The sequence below is a fragment of the Myotis myotis genome, unplaced genomic scaffold, assembly GCF_014108235.1.
Source record: "Myotis myotis isolate mMyoMyo1 unplaced genomic scaffold, mMyoMyo1.p scaffold_m19_p_7, whole genome shotgun sequence".
In the NCBI taxonomy this organism is placed as follows: domain Eukaryota; kingdom Metazoa; phylum Chordata; class Mammalia; order Chiroptera; family Vespertilionidae; genus Myotis; species Myotis myotis.
In genome coordinates, this window is record NW_023416379.1 from 70,737,084 (window position 1) to 70,762,357 (window position 25,274).

A 25,274-nucleotide genomic window follows, 5' to 3' on the forward strand; every position below is an offset into this window, starting at 1 on the left:
TTGGCATTCTGCTAGACTCATTATATATAGAGATAAAGATGTGCTTTTATGATGCCACAGTATATATTTATAGTAAAACAAGTTTTAAAAAAAAGAGGGAGCAAATGGTATTCATATTTAGCTACATGAAAGCTGGAACTACTATTTCACATTTCAATTTTCAAAAATTCTAACCTTATAAAGAATGTATTCACACATAAAGAAAATACCAAACCATACCTGTACCTCTCATATGTCGCCACGAGGTCAGGAATTGCACCATCATATGGTTCATCAAGAAAATATGTCCCAAAATGTTGGTCAAAACCATGGCACTACGCAGGAAGAATTCCTAGCTAACTTTTTAGCTAATTCAGAGTATCTCCAGTAATGGCTCATGTTTCCACCTCCAATTTAGGGGTGTAATTTGTGCTTTCCAACACCCCAAGATGCAGTCAGAGTGGAGAAAAAGAGATCATTGTTGTTAGCATCAATAATAAAATTATAGATCATATTTAGAAGTCATATATGTGTATATATCTTTAAGCTGTGATTATAGTTGAAAGCACAATGATTGTTAATATTGTGTAGCTGTGTTGTAGCTATAAAAACCTAATCACATATTACATTGTAAGTGGTATATAATTAGCAATTAGAATTATAAAAATAAAAATTATTGCTAACACTAAGTAGATGCGCTTACATTATTTATGTTCTTGTTACCCCTTTTAATAGGGATGAAGCTCTTTTAAACTATATTCAGAGAATGGACTGAATTATCGATGAGACTTAAAATCATTTAGAGAGGTTAGAAGCTAAAGAAAGTTACACTTTTTTCCCAAATATTGGTCAAGTTAGCATATGGAAAAGATATGAGACTTGTTTTACGTGGTAATATGAAACAGACTAAGTCTGCTCTAGGCCGAATGTGCTCCCCCACAATTTATATGTTGAAGCTCTAAGTCCCAATGGGACTGTATTTGGAGGTAGGGCCTATGGAGAGGGTCATAAGAATGGCAACCTAATCCAATAGGGTTGGTGCCCTTATAAGCAGATCTCAGTTTTCTCTCTCTCAGCCATGTGTGGACATAGTGATAAGGTGGCTCTCTGCAGGCCAGAAAGAGAGTTCTTGCGAGGAACTGAATTGACTAGCACTTGAATGATGGGTTTCCTAGTTCCTCGAGCTGTGAGAAAATAACTTTCAGCTGTTTAAGCCACCCAGTCTTTAATATGTTATGAAAAGCCTTTAAGACTAAGATAAGGATTAATGCTATGGTTATAGGAAGACAGACTTCAGTGTAAAGTAGATTTCTTTAGAATCTAAGAACCAATGAGATACTTTAAATGGTACAGTTTTGCCCATAACTGAAGAAATGCCAGCAAATAATTGTTCAGGAGGTTTACCAAAGTGATGTGGATATCATAAGAGTGTTCAGATTAGGTTAATGGTTTTCAAACATTGGTTAATGGACAAATGCCAGTTTTTATCATTTCTGTATAAAATAAAGAATCATGTCCTTCAATTTTATAAATCAATTTAAAAATAAAAACTCTTTCTTAATCTTATATTTCCTAAATTTTGACAGTAGAAAACCCTTTTGAAATTATCACATAAATATATGGTAGTTAATGCTCTTAGAAAAATAGTAAGTTAACAAACCAACCTTAGAAATTTGAATTGTCTGTGTATCTGGAAGTGTAGGAAGAACTAAAGGTTATGTTATCTTAAAACCTTCAAATTTTGTGATTCTTCATCTTTATGATAATTAATATAGAATGATAGAATATTATATAAAAAGGGAATATCATACATAAATTCCTTTTTGATGGTGAAATCCTGGATGTTTTTCATCCTGAAAGGCACTAGACTCACTCGGCCATTGATTTCTGTAAGCATCCAGTCAGTTAGGATTTGATTCCTCTTCCGATTGGTCGTGCTCTGTGTTGTCTTTCCTGTTACCACTCTGCCTACTCTCAATTATGAATTTTTTGGTTTCTGTTTCCTGGCATCAAATTCTTAGCTTACTTTGCATAGTGCCTCCATTTCATATGACTCCAGATTACTCCGATCTGCATGGATATGTACCAAATACACCACGTCACTGGTTTTGGAATATGTAGCCCCTGGAGAGTGAGGCAGCCAAGTGCCAGTATTTCCTCCAAGACACTGCAGTCAACATGCATGTCTACATAGAAACAATAGGAAAGCTCTTTATGCTGGGATCTGAGAGTAGTTTGGGGGATCCTACTGGATGTTACTCAGACCTCGCTCCTTGGGTAGGAAGTGCATGCCTAGTTTTTACTAGTATAGCAGGGGACTACTGTGCTGTACGGCAGTTGTTCTCATGTCATGATGTGGTTTAACACTATGTTACCCACAAAGCTTGGCCACTTGGAAGCAGGTTCAACCTACCAGGCAGAGCGCTGAAGTACCAGAATTTATTGGCACCTTCTGGTGAAGGAGATGTTAAGATGCTGTCAATCTCTATCCAGTTGCAAGTATTAATATACAAATGTCCACTATAGATGCCAATTGATAAAAAGGCCAAGACTATAGTTAACAATACTTTATTGTATACCTGAAAGTTGCTAAGAGAACATTTTAAAAGTTCTCACCACACAAAACATAATTATGTGAGGTGATGGATGTATTAACTAACCTTATAATAATTTCACAACACATCTGTATATCAAACTTACATAATATTATGTCAATTATAGCTCAATAAAGCTGGGGGGGGTTAAAAATTAAATAAATACCCTCCCAGGCCTTCCCGCTGGGGAGGGTTGGGGGGATGAGTAAGAGATCAACTGAAGGACTTGTATGCATGCATCTAAGCATAACCAATGGACACAAGACACGGGGGGGGGGGGGGGAGGGGGTATGGGAGGCTAGGGGAAGGTCAAGGGGAGAAAAAAAAAGGAGACATGTATATTACTCTTTGTAATACCTTAAGCAATAAAACAATTAAAAAGTAAATAAATAAATAAATGAGACAACACCTGAGCAAATTAAACAAATTTAGCTTTGCCAAACATCACAGAAAGAATTCAGTACAGACAGAATCAGTGTCATTATCCAGTAACAGATGAGATTAATTCATTCTCATCTGTCATCAATGGCCTGAGGATCCCCTCATTGGAAAATGTTCACGGACTCCTTCAGTCACAACTTTCTGTACATGAAGTTGGAGCTATGGAGAAGACAGCTCCACCTGGAAAGCCAGCGGAAAATACTCTTTTAACAAGCTCACCTTGCCAGTCTTGGCACTGCACTCCATCAGGGGTCAGCAAACCACAGCCTCTGGGCAAAATCTGACCTGCCTCCTGTTTTCAAATCAAGTTTTATTGGAGCACAATTACACCTGCTTGTCTATGTATTGCCTAGGGCTGCTTCCCTACTACAACTACAGAGATCAAATGTCCCCCAAGGCTTAAAATATTTACTCTCTGCCCCTTTTTGGAAAAAGTTTGGCCTCGCTGTTATATAACTGGAATCAGAACTCTTAGCCCTGAATTTTTTCACTTTCCTCCCCAAAAAAGCTCCCAAAATTTGGTCCACACACATCCTTTGATTCAGTACTATGAAATAGAAAAAGGGTTACCCAGCTATGCCTGAGTTTAGGAACATCTTCCACATTTCTGCCAGTGATTTCTTTAAGCTAGAAGCAAACAGCCACTTGTGCACAGGGTTTTTTGTTTTGTTTTGTTTTTTTCTTTTCTTTACTTTATTCATTATATATGATATTCCCTGAAATGGAGAAAAAGAACCATCAACAATTGCATATAATTCTGTCATAAGAAATAAATGACCAGAGTCCAAATTCTAATTATTTTCACTCTCGTTTTTATATGTAGTGTTTTAAGCACATATTTCAATTATTTTGTTTTAATTCAAGGTACTTAATGTGATCACCCAAATATTAATTGCCCAAAGAGAACCATTGAATAAATGCAAATTAATTCTGCCCCCCAGAAATAGATGTTGACTAATTTAAGTTTAATGAGCCTCAAAATAGCATTTTAAGTACATTTTTATTTTTATAGATTTTAATCATATCTGTCTTGAGGGCTTGGATTGAAAGCTACAGAACTATCCTGGGCTAATTAAGCTTACTCACCTGACAGATTTCCCACAGCTCACCCTACTCTGCCTTGGCCCACAGCAACCTTAGTTACAACAGAAGAGGAAAGGGGGAGATTATGTTTGAACAGATTTCCACAATGTGGCGACAATACCATACCCCCAAATCACTGCATAAATAAAGTCGCACCTTACCTCGAAATTGCACGTATTTGGCAAACACAGGATAATTGTGCCATCCATATACCAGAACTTGAGGCTCCTGCAGAAGAAACACTTCTTTCCCGATCAAATGAGCTTGTCCAGCAGGTGATGTGCAAGATGGGGGAAATGTGAAATTGAAAGTGTATTAGTTAGCTCATACTAAGAATATTCATTTTGATTGTTTTGAATTATGATTTAAATATTCGGAAATTTAATTGTTCCACACTTGATTAAACTCATTTTTCCTAATTTATCAGCTGCTTCAGGGAAAAGAGGCTAAGTAATTTTGGAAGCTGTGCCAACTCTCATGGGACATCAATATGCCATTTAATCTCCTAAAGACATAAATTACTGACGTAAATAGCATTCAGTTGGTAAGCCAGCTAGTAATATGGAACACAACTGCGATAGTAATTCCACTTCCCCACATGTAGTTTTTTATAAATATAAAGAATATTTAAGTAATATAGATATAACAATATGTTGTGATGTTGGACCTGAAACCAAACTTATTAAAGCAAGGTTACAATTTCAGTTACTGCTTTGGTAAAAAGGGGAAATTTAGGCATGTGGTCAGGTGTCCATGAGGCAATGCTCATAAAGTGTTTTTGCAGAGTTTCTGGCAATACCTCCCACATCCCCTAAGCTAGAAATCACCTCACATTTCACAGAACTGTCTGGGGCAGCATCATTACGTGTGACCCTCTCCTGTGACTCTTGTCTCTTGTTCATTCCATGAATGTTATTTGTTAACTCTCCCAGGGACAAGCTCGGCCTGATTTATCACTGTATCCCCTTAATATCTTCTGTCTTGTGCACAGTAGACGCTCAGTAAATATTTAAATTAAAGCTGAATTGATTAATGGATGCTCCAAGCAATAAGTTTGATTCTCCCAGGAAATAAACTGCTCAGGATAGTAATTTTAGACTTATTTAGAAGCTTTAGCAACTCTGTTGGGGGCTTGGGTTTGGATCAAATAATCTGAGCTTCAGAGTCAGCCAAACATCTGATATTGGGGCAGTGCTTGCATGGGAAAATCAATGAATACAAACACGCATACAATGATTACTTCATATATAGTAAAAATAGCACAAAGCCAGGCATGTATCATGCAGTGTATAAAACTACCCTAATTTTATACACGTTGCCTTAATTATCACAAGAACCCTGTGAGGTACATAATTTTATTATCTCAAGTTTACTAATGAGGAAACTGAGGAATAGGGAAGTCATCCAGCCAAGCAGTCGGGTCCAAATGTAAACCTAGACAGTTAACTTTAAACTCCATGCTCTTCATTAAATCAGGCGCAGAACTGTCTCTGTGTTGCCCTATGTGTGATTTAATGTTTGGCAGTGTGTAGGCAAATTTTTATTTTATTTAATTTGTTTCAAAACAGTGTGGTTTGATAGAACCTGAATGTCGACGTTCTGATTTCACAAGTATTTTTGCTTAGGACAAAATAAGAGTGTGGATGGCAGTGTTGGCCCTGAGGTGTTTTAAAGAAACAAATGAAGTAAATAGCAATATAGGAGGTTTTCAGCTACAGCAACAATCATAAGGCATTTTGGAATGACTGAAGGCTATGAAACCATATTAAGAAATATCCTGGGAAAGGGACTGCTTACATTTCAACTCATTAGGATGTATTTGTTCCTTCTCTGATACATGAAATAAATAAAAAAATATCAGGTGATTTGATCACTATGTACATGGTACACACATAATTATAATTAAGCATCACATTATACATAGAAAGTTTTATTTATATAAATGTACTAAATAAATTCATATATATTATTTTAATGAAATTTAGCGATAAAAAAGGTTCTGCCTTTAATGACACACTACGCAAATTTCTCAGAATGTCCCAACATCGCATATATGGTATGTGGAATCCATTTACCGGGAAATTGAGAATATAAATTTTATATTAGTACGTCTCAAATGAAGGGGAAAAACAAGAATGCTGAGTGAAGAGGGGAAACGATGTAGGTGGAATAGGAAGATGAGAAAATTATGACTGTTTTCACAGGATGCTTAAACTATGTATCCTAGACAATTAAAGCTGAAAGAAAACACCTTTAGAGCTCCCTTTTGATGATAAGGAAACAAACTGTGAAGTTAAGCTCCTGTCTTTCATTCGCCCACCTACAGAATCAATATGTAGCATATAAGATTAGCACGCGCATGCCCCATATAAAAAAATCTAAAGTTGAAACTAAAGTTAACAAACAGCAATGACAAATAGAGCTCATAGTATTTCTGGTAATAAGCCACGTCTGGCTTTGCTGAACTAATCACTGTGAAACTTATTGTAAAATGAGGGTCTCTGTTTTCATAAAATTGGGATTTAATTTATAGTTTTCCAGAAAAAAAAAATAAAGTATGCGATTGTTTATATCTGACATTGACTGAAGCTATTTGCTTCCATCCGTGCCCATGTTCGCCTTTGCTGGTTTCATTACTGCCTCTAATCTCTGGTGGCTCAAAGTGCCAGTTGTTTTTCTCTGTATTTACAAATTCACTTCTAATAAACTAGATCTTCTGCACCTGTGGGACTCTGACAGTCCCAGCACAGATGTTAGTCTAGTCCCATCAGGCCGGAAAAGCTAGATTGCGGGCAACAGAAAACCCCGTTGGCAAGGGCACCATCCCAGCTGACAGTCATGGCACCCTCTGTCTTCCTTTGTCCTTTCTGCCCAGTAGTTGGTGTCTCCAGAGCCCAACATCCCTGCACTTTCATTAGCTGTTTTTCATCAATTCATGTTTTCGGGAAAGAACCTGATCAAAGTAATTATAGCATGTTATTAAATGTTTGATAATTTATATACTTCCTCTCCTGGGGATATTTACACTTCAAGCTAAAAGCTTTCATCCAAAGAATAAATCTCAGAAGGTGGGATTTCTGGCATCAGTAAGCCAGAAGGGAAAAGTCTTGTTTGTTTGTTTGTTTTTCTGAGATTCTCATCATGCCCTTGAAATCGCTCCAGGTCTGTTTCTACCATGTGACAGGAAGATTCTTCAATTGATCATATTGCCTCTTATGCACAGGAATTGCAAATGCCTATCCTAGACGATGCACAAGTAGTCATGGAGAATTTTTTAAAACCAGCATATTTTAAAAGGTGTAGAATGCACAGGCTTTTCATAGGACTCAGACGAAGTGTAAAGTTCAAGTCTTAGGGTATTTGGACTCAAAACCCCATAAAGTTTTCCATTTCCAACAGTTTCATAGAGTATTTCTCAGACCAAGTTTTGTCTCCCACTGCTGTAATATTATATAACGTCTATTCTAAGACTATATGTTAGGAAGAAAGCAGTGAAGAGGGCAGACTGAGTCCCTACCTTCATGAAGCACCTGGCCACATTACATTATAAATATTTGTTTGCATATTTACCCTCTGGCCTACACTAGAAGCCACCTTAGGGCAAAAAATATGTCTTGTCCAGCCATCTCTCTATAGCCCACAGCACAGTTTTTAGTGAATATATCTCTACATAAATAGTGGTAGGAATACATTTTAGAGAAGTTTTTTTTTCTGTAGGACCTAAGTAAAAACCATCAGACTATACTATGTAAATCAGCAGAAATTAACAATTTTGGAAGTAGTTGAGTAAGCAGAGAAGGTTGAAGTAGAGAGAATTATAAAATTAATAATAAAATGATGTGTCCACAAATACAAAAACAGTACTTGCTCTTAAAATAGCTATGATTCTGTTCCCTCTTCTTTCATACAGATACAAGAATGGGAGCTTGAAAAATGAGTAAACAAGTGTCTTAATCATTTAGGGCTGCAATAGCAAAACGCCACAGAGTGGGCAGTTTATAAACAACAGAGGTTTGTTTCTCACAGTTCTGGAAGATAGAAGTCTGAGACTAGGGTGCCAGCGGGGTCAGGTGAGAGTCCTCTTCTGGGATACACACTTCTCTTTTATCCTCACGTGGCAGAAAGGGCTAGGCTAGGCCGTGGTTTGCAAACTGCGGCCCACGAGCCACATGCGGCTTTTTGGCCCCTTGAGTGTGGCTCTTCCACAGCATGCCACGTGTGGGCGCGCGTACAGTGCGATTGAAACTTTGTGGCCCCTGCGCAGAAGTCAGTTTTTGGCCTGGGCGAGTCTATTTTGAAGAAATACTGTTGATATTTGGCTCTGTTGACTAATGAGTTTGCCAACCACTGGAGGGAATTCTGGTGCCTTTATAAATGCGCTAATTCTGTTCATGAGGGCTCCACTTTCCCAAAGAAGGAGGTGCACCTCCCAAGGACCCATCTCCTTACCATCACATTGGACATAAGGTTTTCAACATATGAATTCAGGGGAGATATAAACATTTTGACCATAGCATTCCACCCCCACACCCCCCAACTTCATGTCATTTCTGCCTGCTAAATACATGACTTTTATCCCAGTAGTCCCAAAGGCCTAACTCATTTCAGCATCACTCAAAAGCCTACATCCCAAGTCTCATCTAAATATCATCTAGCCTGGCTAGTGTGTCTCAGCGGATTGAGCGTGGTCCCATGCACCAAGAGGTCACTGGTTCAATTCCCAGTCAGGGAACATTTCCCAGGTTGTGGGTTGCAGCATTGATCCCTGGTAGGGGGTGTGTAGGAGGCAGCCGATCAAGGTTAATGTTTCTCTCTCTCATCCATGTTTCTAACTCTCTCTCTCCCTCTATGGTCCTCTCTATCTAAAAATCAATAAAAACATATTAAAATAGACACATAATCTAAATCATATATGAGTGAGACATTTCATCTGAGGCACTTGCTCTTCAGCTGTGAACCTGTAAAAATCAAACATGTTATGTGCTTCCAAAATACAATGGCGAGACAAGCATAGGATGGGCACTCCCATGCTAAAGGGAGAAATATAAAAGAAAAAGAGTAAAAGATTCTGAGCAAATGAAAACCTTCAGAGCCCCTGGCCTGCGTCTGTGGCTTTGTGAGCACAGCCCTTGCAGCAGCTTTCAAGGGTTGGAATTGCTTGCCTGTAGCTCTTCCAAGATGAAATCACAGGCAGATGGTTCCAGCAGTCTGGGGTTGTAGACCCGCAGCCCTGGGAGGCTCCCTCCTTCAATATCCAGGTGGAGGTAACCATGGCACCATGCTTTGCTAGGCAATTATCCCCAGTACAGCCTTGGGCAGCACTGTCCCCAAGGCTCTGGGCCAGGGTCGTCTGGCCTGCTGATACCCAGGTAACAGTCTCCATTTTGAAACCAAGGAAGCAGTTCTAATGGTTTCTGGACCCTCTTTGGAGTCCCTCTTACCTTGTCTTGAAGAATTGCACATGTTCACAGCCAATAGCTCTATGGTCCCATCCTGTAAAAGCTAAGACAACTTCCTTTTTTCCTCTTTGTATCCTCTCCCTTCAGTTCAAGTTGGCTGTTTTCTTGCTGGAGTGGCTGATTAAGTCCTTAGTTCACACCCACATGATCCTTGTCAAAAGGTCCCTTGGTCACACCATTAGTGTTCTCTTCCAACCATGCTCTCATATTTTTTGCAATATGGACAGGCTAAGAGTTTTTCCAAATTATTTTAGGTTCTGCTTCCCTTTTAATTAACAGTTCCATCTCTAAGTCATTTCTTTAACTGTATGCAATCAAGAGAAGCCAAGCCATACCTTCAATATTTGCCTAGAAAGAATTCAGCTATGTGGTATGTTAAATAGCTTGACTATATTAATTACTGCACTATATATATGTAATGAAATCATCATATTGTACATTTTAACTATGTTCAACTTTCATTAAATACATATAAATACAATTACAAAGAAAAATTTGTTTCAGCCAAATATTTAATTTCCTTTTCACAAGTTCTATATTCTTTGTGAAACACTAAGTCACAAACACAATTCAGCCACCTTCTCTGTCCTTCTATAACAAGGATGGCCTTTTCTCCATTGCCCTATAACATATTCCTCATTTCCAACTAAGATTTCATCAAAATGGCATATACTGTCCATGTTTCTACTGACATTCTACTCACAGCCATGTAGGTGTTCTCTAAAAATCTGAGCTGCTCTCTACACCTCTCCTCTTCTCCTTTGAAGCCCTCACCAGACTTGCTTTTACTGCTCCATTCACAGAAATGTAAGGTTTTCCTGGCATACATCTCAAAACTCTTTAACCTTTACTTCTTGGCAAGTTCAAAACTACTTCTACCTTTTTAGGTATTTATTATAGCAGCACGCAACTTCTTGGGACCAATTTTCTACCTTAGTTCATTCAGGCTGCTATAACAAAATAACACAAACTGAATGAGTAGCTTATAAACACCAGAAATGTATTTTTCACAGTCTGGAGGCTGCTAGTCCAAGATCAGGGTGCCAGCATGGTCAAAAAGGGTCTTCCTCTGGCTCACAGACTTCTTTCAAGCTCACATGACTGAAGGACCTAGGGAGCTCTGCAGGCTATCTTTTACAAGGCCACTAATTCTAATCATTAGGGCTCCATCTCATGATCCAAGCACCTCCCAGAAGCTCAAACTCCTAATACCATCATATTGGGTACTAGAATTTCAGCATGTGAATTGGGGGGTATGGGGACATAAAAACAATCAGCCAATAGCAACAAGTGTGTTTGTATTGATTTTGTTTTTTTATCCCGGATATTTTGAGTAATTAAATCATGTATCCAATTAATCAACCAGCCTTCTTATTAAGGACTTAATCTGCGCCAACACAGTAAAAGGTTCAGGGGAAGATGAAAAGACAAGTATCCATTTGAGTTAACAAAATGAATGATTTTGCCAAGAATTGCATAGAGTAACAATGAGGAAAGCAAGATTAGAAAACAATAAAGATAGGGAGGATAGCAGGCTTTCTCAAAATTTGCTTTTTCACTGCTTGCATGGCTCAGTTGGTTGCAGTGTTGTCCCATACACCAAAAGTCTATGGGTTCGATTCTTGGTCAGGGCACGTATCTAGGTTATGGATTTGATCCCTTGTCAGGGCACCTACGGAAGGCAACCAATCAACAGTTCTCTCTCACATCAATGTTTCTATATATTTCTCTCCTCCTATCTCTCTTTCTAAAAAATCAATAAAAACATATCCTTGCCCTGGGCTGATTGGCTCAGTGGTTAAAGCATCAGCCTGCAGACCAAAGGGTTTTGGGTTCTATTACTAGTCGAGGGGATATGCCTCTATTGAAGGTTCCCAACCTCAGTAGGTGGGTTTGTGGATGGCAGCCAATGGATGTGTCTCAGGTCAATGTTTCCCTCCCCCCACTACCTCCCTTCCACTCTCTCTAGAAATCAATGGAAAAAATGTCCCTAGATGAGGATTAAGAAAAAAACAACAAAATCTCCTTGGATGAAGAATTTTTTAATTGCTTATGTGAATGCATGAGAATGAGATCAGCTAACATGTATTAAACATTTAAAGGCCAGGTATTGTTATAAAATATTTTATATGTATTAACTTTAGAGTCCCACAATAGGCACAGTACATAGCTACTATTATTATTCTTCTCATTTTACAGATTTAAAAATATATATATATTGATAGTTTAACAAGCCTGTATATAATTTTGCAGAAAGCAGAGAAGCTACAATTGATGCCCATGCTGGAAACCACTGTTATGGTTGCTAAAGAAGCAAGAGAGATCAAGGAAAAATATTTCTTTATAATAGACAATATTAAAGTATATTTACTTATGAATTGGGATGGTCCAATAGAGAGGGATGGGACAGAAAGTATGTTTTTCTACTAAAAACATTTGATAAGGAAAAAATTTCAGAAGGAAAAAATTCAGGGCTTTTTATCTTTAAAAGCCCTCAATTATCTGATGAATTATTTATGGATTTGCTGTCTATTTCTGCTTCAATTCAAAGGATTATATGGTTCATTGAAACATTTTTTATCTTTATATATTTAGATATTTTGAGTTAAATAGAAATTATTCTGCCTCAGATCTCTTTTAAGGGCTAAAAATAGAAACAAATGATGTTATTTATCAATCCACATAGGTATAGTTAGTGATGGACATAAATCTAATACATATAGATAAATATTTAAATATGTGATTAAAAAGAGAGAAATAGAAGTTCTAGAACCTGTGACTACTACTTTATTAAGCCTGACTTCTGTCAAAATATTTTTTTCATTTTGCCATATTTAGATATATAGAATGATTGAAAACTGGCTTAAATCAAAATTAAAGTAAAGGAATCACAACATAATCACTTAGGTTTTGTGTGTGTGTGTGTGTGTGTTTTAATATATATTTTATTGATTTTTTACAGAGAGGAAGGGAGAGGGATAGAGAGTTAGAAACATTGATGAGAGAGAAACATCAATCAGCTGCCTCCTGAACACCCCCCACTGGGGACGTGCCCGCAACCAAGGTACATGCATTTGATCGGAATTGAACCTGGGACCTTTCAGTCCACAGGCCAACGCTCTATCCACTGAGCCAAACTGGTTAGGGCTTGTTTTTTGTTGTTGTTTGTTTGCTTGCTTTGTTGATCCCTTGGTTATCTTAAAATTCTAGAAAATTGTCATACAACTTGATAAATCTTCATTCAACACAATTTGCTATTGTGTGGACTGGGTTTCAACACACTGCATTACCCATCTGCTTCATATATATATATATATCTACACTAATAAAAGACAAAGATGCTAATTGACCATACCTTCGCTATACCCACCAGCCAATGAGGGCGACTGTATGCAAATTAACCCAACCAAGATGGCGGTTAATTTGCATATATCAGCTGGGAGCAAAGACTGAAGACAACATGGAAGCGAAGCGCTGCAGAAGGGAGCAAAGTAGAGGCGACGGAGACAGGAACGGAGCCAGGGCAGCGGAGGCGGGAGGCAGGAGGGAAACCAGGGAGGCGGTGGAGCGGGAGGGAAGCCCGCCTCAGTGGGTTTCACTCCCTTCTCTGCTTCGCTCCAGCCGTAGGAAGCCCTATAGTTGCAGGAATCTTCCTGCAATGGGCCTCTAGTATATATATAAAAAGCTAATATGCTAAGTGTCCATCCAACCAGTCACTACGATGTGCACTGACCACCAGGGGGCAGATGCTTAACACAGGAGCTGACATCATGCACACTGGCCATTTACAGAGAAACAGTACCACAGACCTGGTGCCCACAAAGCAACACTCAGCTTCCCCCAAGTGAGACACAGGCCCCACCATCACCCCAGAGTGACAGCCCACCAAATCCCAGCCAAAGCTGCCGAGACTCCATGGCGCAAAATGCGGCCCACAGCCCAGCCCAGCCTGGAAATGGTTGCTGTGGGCATGGGTAATGACATCCCGTAGCAATGCCCTGCTTCCTCTCCCTAGCAACAACTAGCCTTCTTGCAGTTTCTTCAGCCCAGGAACATGACTTGCTTTATAGCCAGGTGGAAACATTTCACACTTTAACCAATGTATGTGAAATATTTTCCCGTGGCTCATCTCATTTGATCCTTACAGAAGTCCTGGAGTAGGTAGACAGGAGACTCAGTGGAATCCTATTTTCTTTTCATTAGCTAGAAAACAGAGATTTAAAAAGCTTAGAAACTTGACCTGACTGAAAAGAAGAATGGTGGACCTTGAAAATGACTTCAGGTTTTCTCACTGCACAGAATATAGTCAAACACTGCTGCAGTTAAATATTTTACCCTTTGTTCTCCCTGCATGATCTACAATAATAATCTGCTTCGTGTTGATATTTACTGCTGTGTTGCTGACAATTACCTGAAAGAGAAGTTGGGGTGCTTCACTAGGCTGGAAAAAGTTTAGCTACATCAGAAAGCAGGTCTAATTAAGCAAACTTATTGTATATTTATAAAAGGCTAAGTTGACTTGCACATGCACGATACATATAAAGCTCTTGCTGGTGCCAATATCACGTGTGTGTTTCGATCTGTCATTGTTGATCATGAATTTAGTTGAAAATTCTATTATAGAGAAAGAGTGAATAGTGATATTAAAATATTTCTTCTGCCATAATTGGTTTTGCTCAGTGGATAGAGCATCGGCCTGCGGACTGAAGGGTCACAGGTTCGATTCCAGTCAAGGGCATGTACCTTGGTTGCGGGCACATCCCCAGTGTGGCTGGGGGCGGGAGTGGTGTAGGAGGCAGCTGATCAATGTTTCTCTCTCATCAATGTTTCTAACACTCTATCCCTCTCCCTTCCTCTCTTTAAAAAAATCAATAAAATATATTTTTTAAAAAATATTTCTTCTAATTAATTTCCTTTCAATGTGCATGCATTCATACACTGGGCCACTAATATACAGATAAACATAGTTTTCTGGAATGTAAGCTTTTTCCCAGAATAAATGAGTGCTTTTGATTGAAATCTCCTTCTTTCCTCCATTTCCTCTGTCTCTACAGAGAATGACAAGGAGAGTTTACAGAGGGAAGTAGTATAGCCAAGTATGTGATATGCCAGAGCAAAATGGGGGTAAGATCAGCCTGCAGATGAGCAAATTACCTAACCTTCTTCTTATGCTTCAAATGTCTGGGAAAAAGCTATCAAAATAATGTGTAACAGCAGAACAGTGGGTAACAAGACATTTCTGTAAATTCTGGGATACATGGAAATATTTGTGAATTATTTTATGAATTTTAACATTTGGAACTTGGTGCAATCATTTTCTATTAAGTACAAGTTCAACATAATGTTACTATTATTATTACAGCTTTTACGTGTTGTTTTTTTTTCAGATTCCAAAATATTTTATAAAATACTTATTTTCTAAAATGTGTACAACTTATATTCCAACATTAGAAATGGGAATCTGAAGTAATAGAATGACCTAAAGAATATTTTGTAGGACAAAAAAAATGTTATCATTAGTGGACTCCATATGGAGACAATTCTGCAAAATTGCCAAAATGTCTGCTTTTCTAAAGCTTGATTCTGAATCTAAAGTCAGAGAGATGCTATAAGATGAGTTGGTTACTGGTGTCAACATAGTAGAATCTCCCTTATTTCCAAATGCATTTTGTATTCAGTGAACTGTGACCAGCAAAAAAATGAGAAGTTGCAACATTTTACTTAAACTTTCATTTTTATTGCTGACTTCTTCAAGTAACATTGCAAGTAGTAGAAAACTCCATATTTTATCTTTTTAGTTCAAGGCAAATACAGTATCTACCATTTCCTGTATTACACTTTAACAATATATAAGTGCTTTGTTATTTCAGAAAGTCTTCAACTATCAAATAGGGTATCAGAAAAGTTGCAAGTTCAGAAGTTTTTTAAAAGTTTCTTAACTTTTGAATTTTAAAATTGAAAAAAAATTACTAGTAAAGACTTTTAAATAATATTTCTTTATTTTTACTTAAAATCAGGAGAATCTCAAATTTAAAAAAACATTTGCTTTATTTCTAATGTAAGATCTTAATTATTTATTTTACAGAATCATTAACTCTTATCTGATACTAAACAATATCAGGCCAAAATTCTATATCAGTTGGCATTTTCCTAATTGTTTAGATTATGATTTAATTTTCATAAGGTATTACTTTCAACAAATATTATTTTCATTGTAAAGTTATGTGGGAATTGGTATGATTGGTATCTAATTAAATTTTAACTCTTGAAATAATGCCAAATTTGGGACCATAAGAAAATACACTGAGGTACCAGATTATTATGACCCCCCATCAGTACTTCATTGGGCCACCTTTGCCTTCAATACTGCGGCGATTCTTCTTGGCATTGACTCCACGAGATGTTGAAAGGTGATGCGAGGAACCTGACACCATGCCTGATGAATAGCACTGTCAGTTCCGTGAGATTTGATGGTTGTGGAACCAGCTGCCTGACGGCTCTTTTAACGTTGACCCACAAATGCTCAATTGGATTGAGATCTGGTGATTGTGAGGGCCACCTAAGCAAGGTAAAGTCTCCCTCATGTTCTTGAAATCACTCCTGCACAATATGAGCACCGTGGCATGGTGCATTGTCTTGTTGGAAGAAGCCATCTCCATTGGGATACGCCATCAACATGATAGGATGAACTTGATCAGCAATGATACTTAGGTATGTTGTGCTATTCAGACATTGTTCCACATGAATTAAAGAGCCCAAATCATGCCAGAAAACATGCCCCAAACCATAACACTGCCCCCACCAGCTTGAAGGGTTGTACTCATGCATGTGGGGTGCATGCTTTCATGCTGTTTCCACCAAATTCTCACTCTGCCATCTGCATGATGCAACTGGAAACGTGATTCATCGGACCACATGGCTTTTTCCCAATGCTCGAATGTCCAATCCTTCTGTTCCTGTGCGAATTGGAGACGTTTTATCTTGGTAACTGCAGACAGCAAAGGTGTTCGACAGGCCTTCGGCTTCCATATCCCATATGATGCAGTGTATGGCTAATTTGCCTACAAACGTCAGGTGATCATAATAATCTGGCCACTCAGTGTGTGTGTGTGTGTGTGTGTGTGTGTGTGTGTGTGTATGTGTGTGTGTGTGTGTTTAAAGTATTATGAATAGCAGTACAAATATCTTCTTTTTCCCTCATTTACCTCCCTGGGCCTCCCCCAACCCCCACCCCCAGCACATGCCCTCACCTCCCTAGTGTCTGTGTCCATTGGTTATGCTTATATGCATGCATGCAAGTCCTTTGGTTGATCTCTTACCACCACCCACCAACCCTCCCTGCCTTCCTGCTGAAGTTTGACAGTCTATTCAATGCTTCTTTGTCTCTATTTTCCTTCATCAGTTTATGATGTTCTTTATAGTCCACAAATGAATGAGATCACGTGGTAGTTACTTTCTCTGACTGGCTTTATTTTGCTTAGCATAATGATCTCCAGGTTCATCCATGCTGTTGCAAATGGTAAGAATTCCTTCTTTTTTACAGCAGCATAGTATTCCATTGTGTAGATATACCACTGTTTTATAATCCACTCATCTACTGATGGGCACTTAGGCTGTTTCAAAATATCAGCTATTATAAGTTGTGCTGCTATGAACATAGGGGTGCACATATCCTTTCTGGTTGGTGTTTCTGGTTTCTTGGGATATATTCCTAGAAGTGGGATCACTGGGTCAAATGGGAGTTCCATTTTTAGTTTTTTGAGGAAACTCCATACTGTTCTCCACAGTGGCTGCAGCAGTCTGCATTCCCACCAGCAGTGCATGAGGGTTCCTCTTTCTCCGCATCCTCACCAGTACTTGTCATTTGTTGATTTGTTGATGATACCCATTCTAACAGATGTGAGATGGTTCCTCATTGTTGTTTTGATTTGCATCTCTCGGATGATTAGTGACTTTGAGCATGTTTCATATGTCTCTTGGCTTTCTGAATGTCCTCTTTCGAAAAGTGTCTATTTAGGTCCTTTGCCCATTTTTTGATTGGATTGTTTATCTTCCTTTTGTTAAGTTGTATGAGTCCCCTGTAAATGTTGGAGATTAAATCCTTATCAGAGATAACATTGGCAAATATGTTCTCCTATGCAGTGGGCTTTCCTATTGTTTTGCTGATGGTTTCTTTTGCTGTGAAGAAGCTTTTTATTTTGATGTAGTTCCATTTGTTTATTTTCTCCTTAGTTTCCATTGCCCTAGGAGCTGTATCGGTAAAGACATTGCTATGACAAATATCTGCTATTTTGCTGTCTATGGCTTCTTCTAAGACTTTTATGGTTTCCCATCTTACTTTTAAGTCTTTTATCAATTTTATTTTTGGGTGTGGTATAAGTTGGCAGTCTGGTTTCATTTTTTTTTTTCACGTATCTGTTCAATTTTCCCAACACTGATTATTGAAGAGACTATTTTGACTCCATTGTATGCTCTTGCCTCCTTTGTTGAATATTAATTGAGCATAATGGCTTGGGTCGATTTCTGGGTTCTCTGTTATGTTCCATTGCTCTATATGTGTGTTCTTGTGCCAGTACCAGGCAGTTTTGAGAACAGTGGCTTTGTAATACAGCTTGATATCTGGTATTATGAGCCCTCCACCTTTGTTCTTCTTTCTCATGATTGCTGCAGCTATTCTTGGTCTTTTTTATTCCAGATGAATTTTTGGAGTATTGTCTTTGAAGTATGCCATTGATATTTTAATAGAAATTGTTTTGAATTTTAGATTGCTTTGGGTAGTATGTATATGTTAATGATGTTGATTCTACCAATCCATGAACATGGTATATTCTTCCATTTGTTTATGTCTTCCTCTATATCTTTTTTCAGTATCCTGTAATTTTCTGAGTACAGGTCCTTTACTTCCTTGGTTAAAGTTATTCTTAGGTATCTTAATTTTTTGTTACAATGGTAAATGGGATTTGATTTTATTTTAGTTTCTCTTTCTGTGAGTTCATTATTGGTGTATAAAAAAGCCATAGATTTCTGGGTGTTAATTTTGTATCCTACTACATTGCCAAATTCATTTATTAATTCTAGTAGTATTTTGATGGAGTCTTTAGGGTTTTCTATGTACAATATCATGTCATCTGCAAATAATGACAATTTTACTTCTTCTTTTCCAATTTGGATGCCTTTTACTTCTTCTTCTTGTCTGATCACTATGACTAGTACTTCCAGGACTATGTCAAACAGGAGTGGTGAAAGTGGCATCCTGTCTTATTCCTGCTCTTAGGGCAAATGGTTCTAGTTGTTGCCCATTAAGTATGATGTGGGTTGTAGGTTTGTCATATATGGCTTTTATTATGTTGTGGTATGATCCTTCTATTCCCATCTTGCTGAGAGTTGTTTATTTTTGTTTTTTTGTTTTTTGTTTTTTTTTATCAAGAAAGGGTGTTAGATTTTGTCAAATGCTTTTTCTGCAAAAGTTGATATGATTATATGTTTTTTATCTCTCAATTTGTTTATATGGTGTATCACGGTTGTTGATTTGCAGATATTGTACCATCCTTCCATGCCCGGAATAAATCCCACTTGGTCACCGTATATAATCTTTCTAACGTAATGCTGAATCTGATTTGCTAGAATTTTGTTGAAAATTTTGGGATCTATGTTCATGAGGGATATTGGCCTATAATTCTCTTTCTTTGAATTGTCTTTATCTGGTTTGGGATTAGGTTAATGCTGGTTTTGTAGAAAGAGCTCAGAGGTGTTCCTTACTCTTGAATTTTTTGGAATAGTCTGAGGAGGATAGGTTTTATTTCTTCTTTGAATATTTGGTAAAACTCCCCTCTGAAGCCATCTGGACCAGGGCTTTTATTTGTTGGAAGTTTTCTGGTTACTGCTTCAATTTCCTCCATAGTTATCAGCCTATTCAGATTTTTTTTATTGTCCCTGATTGAGTTTTGGAAGGTCGTATTTTTCTAGGAATATGTCCATTTCTTCTAGGTTGACCACTTTATTGGAATGGAGTTGCTCATAGTATTTTTTTTATGATTCTTTGTATTTCTGTGGGTTCTGTTGTTATTTTGCCTCTTACAAATATGATTTTCTTTATATGGGTCCTCTTTCTTTTCTTCTTGGTTAGCTTGACTAGAGGTTCATCAGTCTTATTTATCCTTTCAAAGAACCAGCTCTTGGTTTCATTGGTCTTTGTAATGTTTTTTTTGTTTGTTTGTTTGTTTTGTCTCTATGTCATTTATTCCCACTCTGATCTTTATTATTTCCTTCCTTCTGCTCACTCTGGTATTTTCTTGTTGCTCTCTTTCTAATTCTTTAAGTTGTAGGGTTAGATAATTTATTACCATTTTTTTCTCTTGCTGCTTTTAAGATTCTCTCTTTGCCTTTAACCTTTGGCATTTTGACTATGATATGTCTTGTTGTAGGCCTCTTTGGGTTCATCTTATTTGGAACTCTGTGCTTCCTAGACTTATAAGTCTATTTCTTTCACCAGGTAGGGAACGTTTTCTGCCATTATTTCTTCAAACAGGTTTTCAATAACTTGCTCTGTCTCTTCTTCTGGCACCCCCACAATGCGAATGTTGGTACATTTGAAGTTGTCCCAGAGACTCCTTACAATATCTTCATATTTTTGGATTCTTTTCGTTTTTGCTCTTCTGATCGGGTGTTTTTTGCTTCCTCATATTCCAAATTGCTGATTTGATTACATATTCACAAGTTCTAACATTCACAATCATTGCAATCAAAAGTATTTTTCTAAAACCATTTTTATTTTTGTTTAATTTAAAAATTTTAAGCTTTACTAATTAACATGTTTGTGAGGTTTCAGGAGAGGTATATGTAAACTTTACTTTAAAATGTAAAATTTAGGCGTATGGTTTTTTTATTGAATTTATTGGGGTGACATTGGTTAATAAAATTATATAGGTTTCAGGTGTACAATTCTATAGTAGATCATTTGTATATTGTATTGTGTCTTCACCACCCCAAATCAAGTCTCCCGCCATCACTATTTATCCCCCTTATGCCCTCTTCTACCTCACACCACCCCCTTTTCCCTCTGGTAATCACTATACTGTTGTCTGTGTCTACGTGTTGTTGTTGTGTTTTTCTTTGCTTAATCCTTTAAACTTTTTACCCAAACCTCAACCCCCTTCTGTAATAAAATAAATGTGATAAACTATATGATTAAGGAAGCTCATAAAAACTTTAAACTAACAATTACAAATCGATACTTTCCCTCTGCAGCATCTAAGAGCCAAATGTTTTTATTTTTCCTTGGAATCGAATGACTTCTTGGTAAACTTACTATGTGAAATATTGTTTTATTTTCTAGTTCAGTCATCTTTGACACTTGACAGAGTGTTACTTGCCAAAAGGGTTTGCAGTACATTTTAGCCTCATAGGGGAAAAGAAGAAAAGGTTTAAAAGTTTTTAAACTAAGACTATAAGTGAAAAGATGGAATAAAATATATTCACCCCAAAATTTCTAAACAAAGTTAAGGTCTTATTCTATCATTTATTTATTTACAATATTACACTCAATAAGAAACCAAGTCTTAAGAATGCAAATAGTAAATATTTTTAATTCAGAAATCAATGTATTTTTCAGTATATAAATCCAATGATTGCCCTGGTCATAACTCAGTCTATCTTAGCATAAATTCTTTAATAATATTGAGAGCATAACAGAAAACAACTTGAAATAAATGCTCACTTCTAACTATTGAATTTTGAGATGTGCCTCTTTCTAGTTTTTTTAATATCTCATTTTCACATAAATGTAAATTTATAGAGACATAAAATTACTGGTGTAGTATAATATGTTCATGGTGAATAGAACAAAAAGTCATATTTATGCTTATCTTTAAGAGGTTATATTTGTTCCTTAAAACAAGTGCTTTCCAATTCCTTATGTTCTCTTTTTTGCTCTTGGCCCTTTGATGATCTTTCTAGATACATGTTTTGCCCAGATTATTCAGGCCATGCAACTCAGTCCGAAAGATAGGCTGCATCAGGGCTATAAGATGTCACGAGTATTTGTAGCTTGCTCTGTTTTCTTTGACCCCAGAAGGAGCAGTTTTTCTTGATGTGTCTATAGCTGTGGATGGAACAAGGTACTAATGGCTGAAAGGAAAAGTGCAAGGAACAAAGGCAAAAGATGGAAAAGTGTATCAGCTTTCTCCTGTTTTTCAATGTAATCAACTGTATTAATGAACACATTTTCCGTATTCAAATACAAATGACAGTGAATTTCATACAATAAGATTATGGACTCCACATAACTTTTGAATAAGGTGGTATTTTTTCCTACCATTTTGGGATAATTTATGAAAAGAGTTCAATTACTTTCTACCAATATATTGAATAGATGAAATCAGTCCTAAAATCTGATTGTACACTCTGACCAGTTTGCAACATGAAGAAAATAATGTAAGTCCCCCTCTCTCTTTCCTAGGTTCCTGGATCATTTGAGAATTTTACTGGCTGCATAGAGGTTGTAGAAATCAATAACTGGGGATCTTTCTTCCATCCAAGGCAGTGAAAAAAATTCACATCGATAACTGCAGGTAAAATACCACTAATGAATTTTCAAATAATTGTTCAAATAACCACATCAAAGATAAGATTTCCATTTGAAGTAATCTAATCATTTGGTTTTTCTTCACACTTCCACATTCTAATTTACTTTCTTGCAGACTATAGAATTTGTAAGCTCTATCCCAATTAAGTTGGAACATTTATTTATAATCAGTTTCTTCTTTATACTGATAAGAAACATCATATCTACCAAAAAAAGATCAGTGAATTGGATTAGAAAACATCATCTCTCAGTATTTAAGTACAAGCACACTGATAGTCATGCAGGCGGTATATTGCTCAGAGTGCTAAAATGTATTTTTCTGCTACTATATCTCTCTCAAAAAGTTGTCCTTGTGCTTGAATGTCCATCTTAGTGACACATTCTTTTCAGATGACCTTCTCTGGTTATAGAAATCTCTACCTATGTTGGGGGGAAGAGCTAGTATAGTTGACTCAGTATTAGGCATTAAAACATTAGTATATATATTTTTTTAAAAAAAAACAAAAACTCCCTTACAGTTAAGAAAAAAGGATCATTTTTGGAGCTTTATAGTGCATTGTTATATGTTCTCACAGGTTAGGTAGGATGGCAGGGTGGGGCATGGGGCTTGGTCACAGGATAGCCTAAAAGCCTAAAAACATATTAATTTATTCTACCAAAATTTTTTGAAGTACTGAAATCTTTCTGTGCACTCTGGTCCAATGTGAATAAACAGTCACACAGTGCCAGTTGTTAAGGAATTTATAATGTAACTAGAGGCCCAGTGCACAACATTCATGCATTCAGGGGGTGAGGGGGATCCCTCAGCCTGGTCTGCACCCTTTAGCAGTCCAGGAGCCCTCAGGGGATGTCCAACTGATGGCTTTGGCCCGCTCCCCACAGTCAGACATCCTTAGCACTGCCACGGAGGTGGGAGAGGCTCCCGCCACCACTGCTGCAGTCGCCAGTCTTCAACCCAGTTTGTAGTTGAGCAGCACTCCCCCTGTGGGAGCACACTAACCACTAGGGGGCAGCTCCTGCATTGAGCATCTGTCCCCTCGTGGTCAGTGCACATCATAGCGACTGGTCATTTGGCTGTTGGGTCGATTTGCATATTACCCTTTTATTATATAGGATAGAGGAGCTATTGATGAAATGTTTAAATGAATATATGAATATGAAAAGTGCTAAGGAAAAAAACAGAAGGCTATGAGAACCTCACATATTTGAGTAAAATCAAACTTGCTCCTTCATTTTGTGTGTGTGTGGGGGGGGAGGGGTATTGTTTATATTTAAGAATTAAAGAAATACTTCAGAAGGTAAAATAATTCACCTTAAAATCTTTATTGTGGAAAGTATTATAAATGCCCCCTTTGTTCCCCATTGACCCTTTCTATCCCACCTTCTGCCCTAGACTAATGCATTTACAATATATTTGTAGCAACTATTATACAGTAGTAGACAGGGAGCTTTTATTTTGCTTGTTTGCCTGTATGTTTTGTTTTTAATCAAATGAAAATTTGATGTCTTACATTACATACATTAGATGGGTCCCAGCAATTTTAATATAAATCAAACATCCATAAGTCCTTATATTTTACTACTTATTCCTAATTTTTTTTAAAAAAGCATATGTCCATTTTTTTATGATTTACAATTAGCAGTATTTTCTAACAATTATTTATCCCTTAGATTCTTTGTTCTATACCTTCTCTGTCAAATACTATGTGATCTGTTAACTATTGCTAAGTTAATTATGAGCAGTCACTAGGTAGTAAGTCCATTGAAAAGGATGCAGTTCTTTGACAATTTATATATTCATCTGCTAATTTAATAATATGATAAACATACATGTTTCTATTATTTTTATAAAAGCAGGACACAGTTGACTTTTGTTTATAGGAATAAGTATAAAACAAGAACAAAAACAAAAATTCATTGTGTAATCTCAGCTATCTTCAAGGCAATTGTAAATGTTGTCTTTTCTTGGTCTCTCTTCTAATATAGTCCTATTTTATTTAAAATGCCATTCATTTGACCTTTATTTTGTAATATTGGTTCTTTAACCACTGGCTAGGACTTAAAGCTTCTAGTGATATTATCTCTCCCTACAAAATCCAACAGAGCTGTAGACATATAAGAGGTATTTTGCTTATAGTTAGAGTTAGTACAACTGGCAACGATTAAATTTCTCTGAATATTTACTCTTTTCCTCTCATCAACCTATACCACCACATTATTTCACTTAGGACCTCCTCTCCTAAAAGATATATTATACAGAATTCTTTTAGAATATAGTTTTCAAAGCTGAATTATGCAACTTCCTGTCTGTATGACAGTGAGCAAAAGGTTTAAAAGTTCCCCATTTCTCAGTCTTCTCATCTATGAAATCAGAATAATAACCCTTGCTTATATGGTTGTGAAGAAGACAAAACTGAGCTTTCTCCTTGTTAAGAGCTCAATGACACTGGCCTTTTTTCTTTTTTAAAATTATATCCCATCTCCAGAGAGTTGCCTCCTCTAGTCCCTTTTGCAGCAACCTCTTCTCTACCCATCCCCCTCCCTCAGAAGGCTGGGCAGACCTAAACTTTACTGTCACCTCCTAATGGAGGCATTCCTGGACCAACCAGAATAAAATTACTCTATTTCCATAATTTTTTTTGTATTCTTTATGAGACATATCACTGTTTGAATTTATTTATTTGTTTGTAGACGGTTCTTCTATGAGTCCCTTCACGGTATAGTGTGTGCGCCTTGTGGGTATGAACTATGTAGGCCATTCACTGCCATTTCCCTGGAATAGCAGATGTTCCAAGTTTTACCCTATAGCTTGTAATTCTATTGTGTGATTATTTCTTCACACACATTTTTACTTTGAGATTCCCATTAGATTTACTCTACACAGTGATTCTGAAATATTTTGGCTTTTTCACTCTTAAAAATTATTATTGGCTGCTAAGAGCTTTTTAAAAAATATACAGAATATAGCATTTTCATCAGTATTTATCATATTAAAAAACTGAGGGGTTTAAGTATATTTATCATTTAATTCTTGTAAAATAAGAAGATAAACTCATTACATATTAACATAAATAACATTGAATAGTGTACTTCTATAAAAATATCTATACTTGACAAACATAAAAATGATAGAAG

General features: G+C 37.0%; 1 protein-coding gene across 1 annotated transcript in view; it reads left to right on the top strand.

The window, feature by feature from the left end:
- The window catches only part of EYS (eyes shut homolog), a 1,264,258-nt gene that overhangs the window by 806,956 nt on the left and 432,028 nt on the right, over positions 1-25,274 (top strand). Inside the window, 2 exon segments of the mRNA XM_036318417.1 lie at positions 22,014-22,080; positions 22,083-22,125. Coding sequence (XP_036174310.1) covers positions 22,014-22,080; positions 22,083-22,125 — 110 coding nt within the window.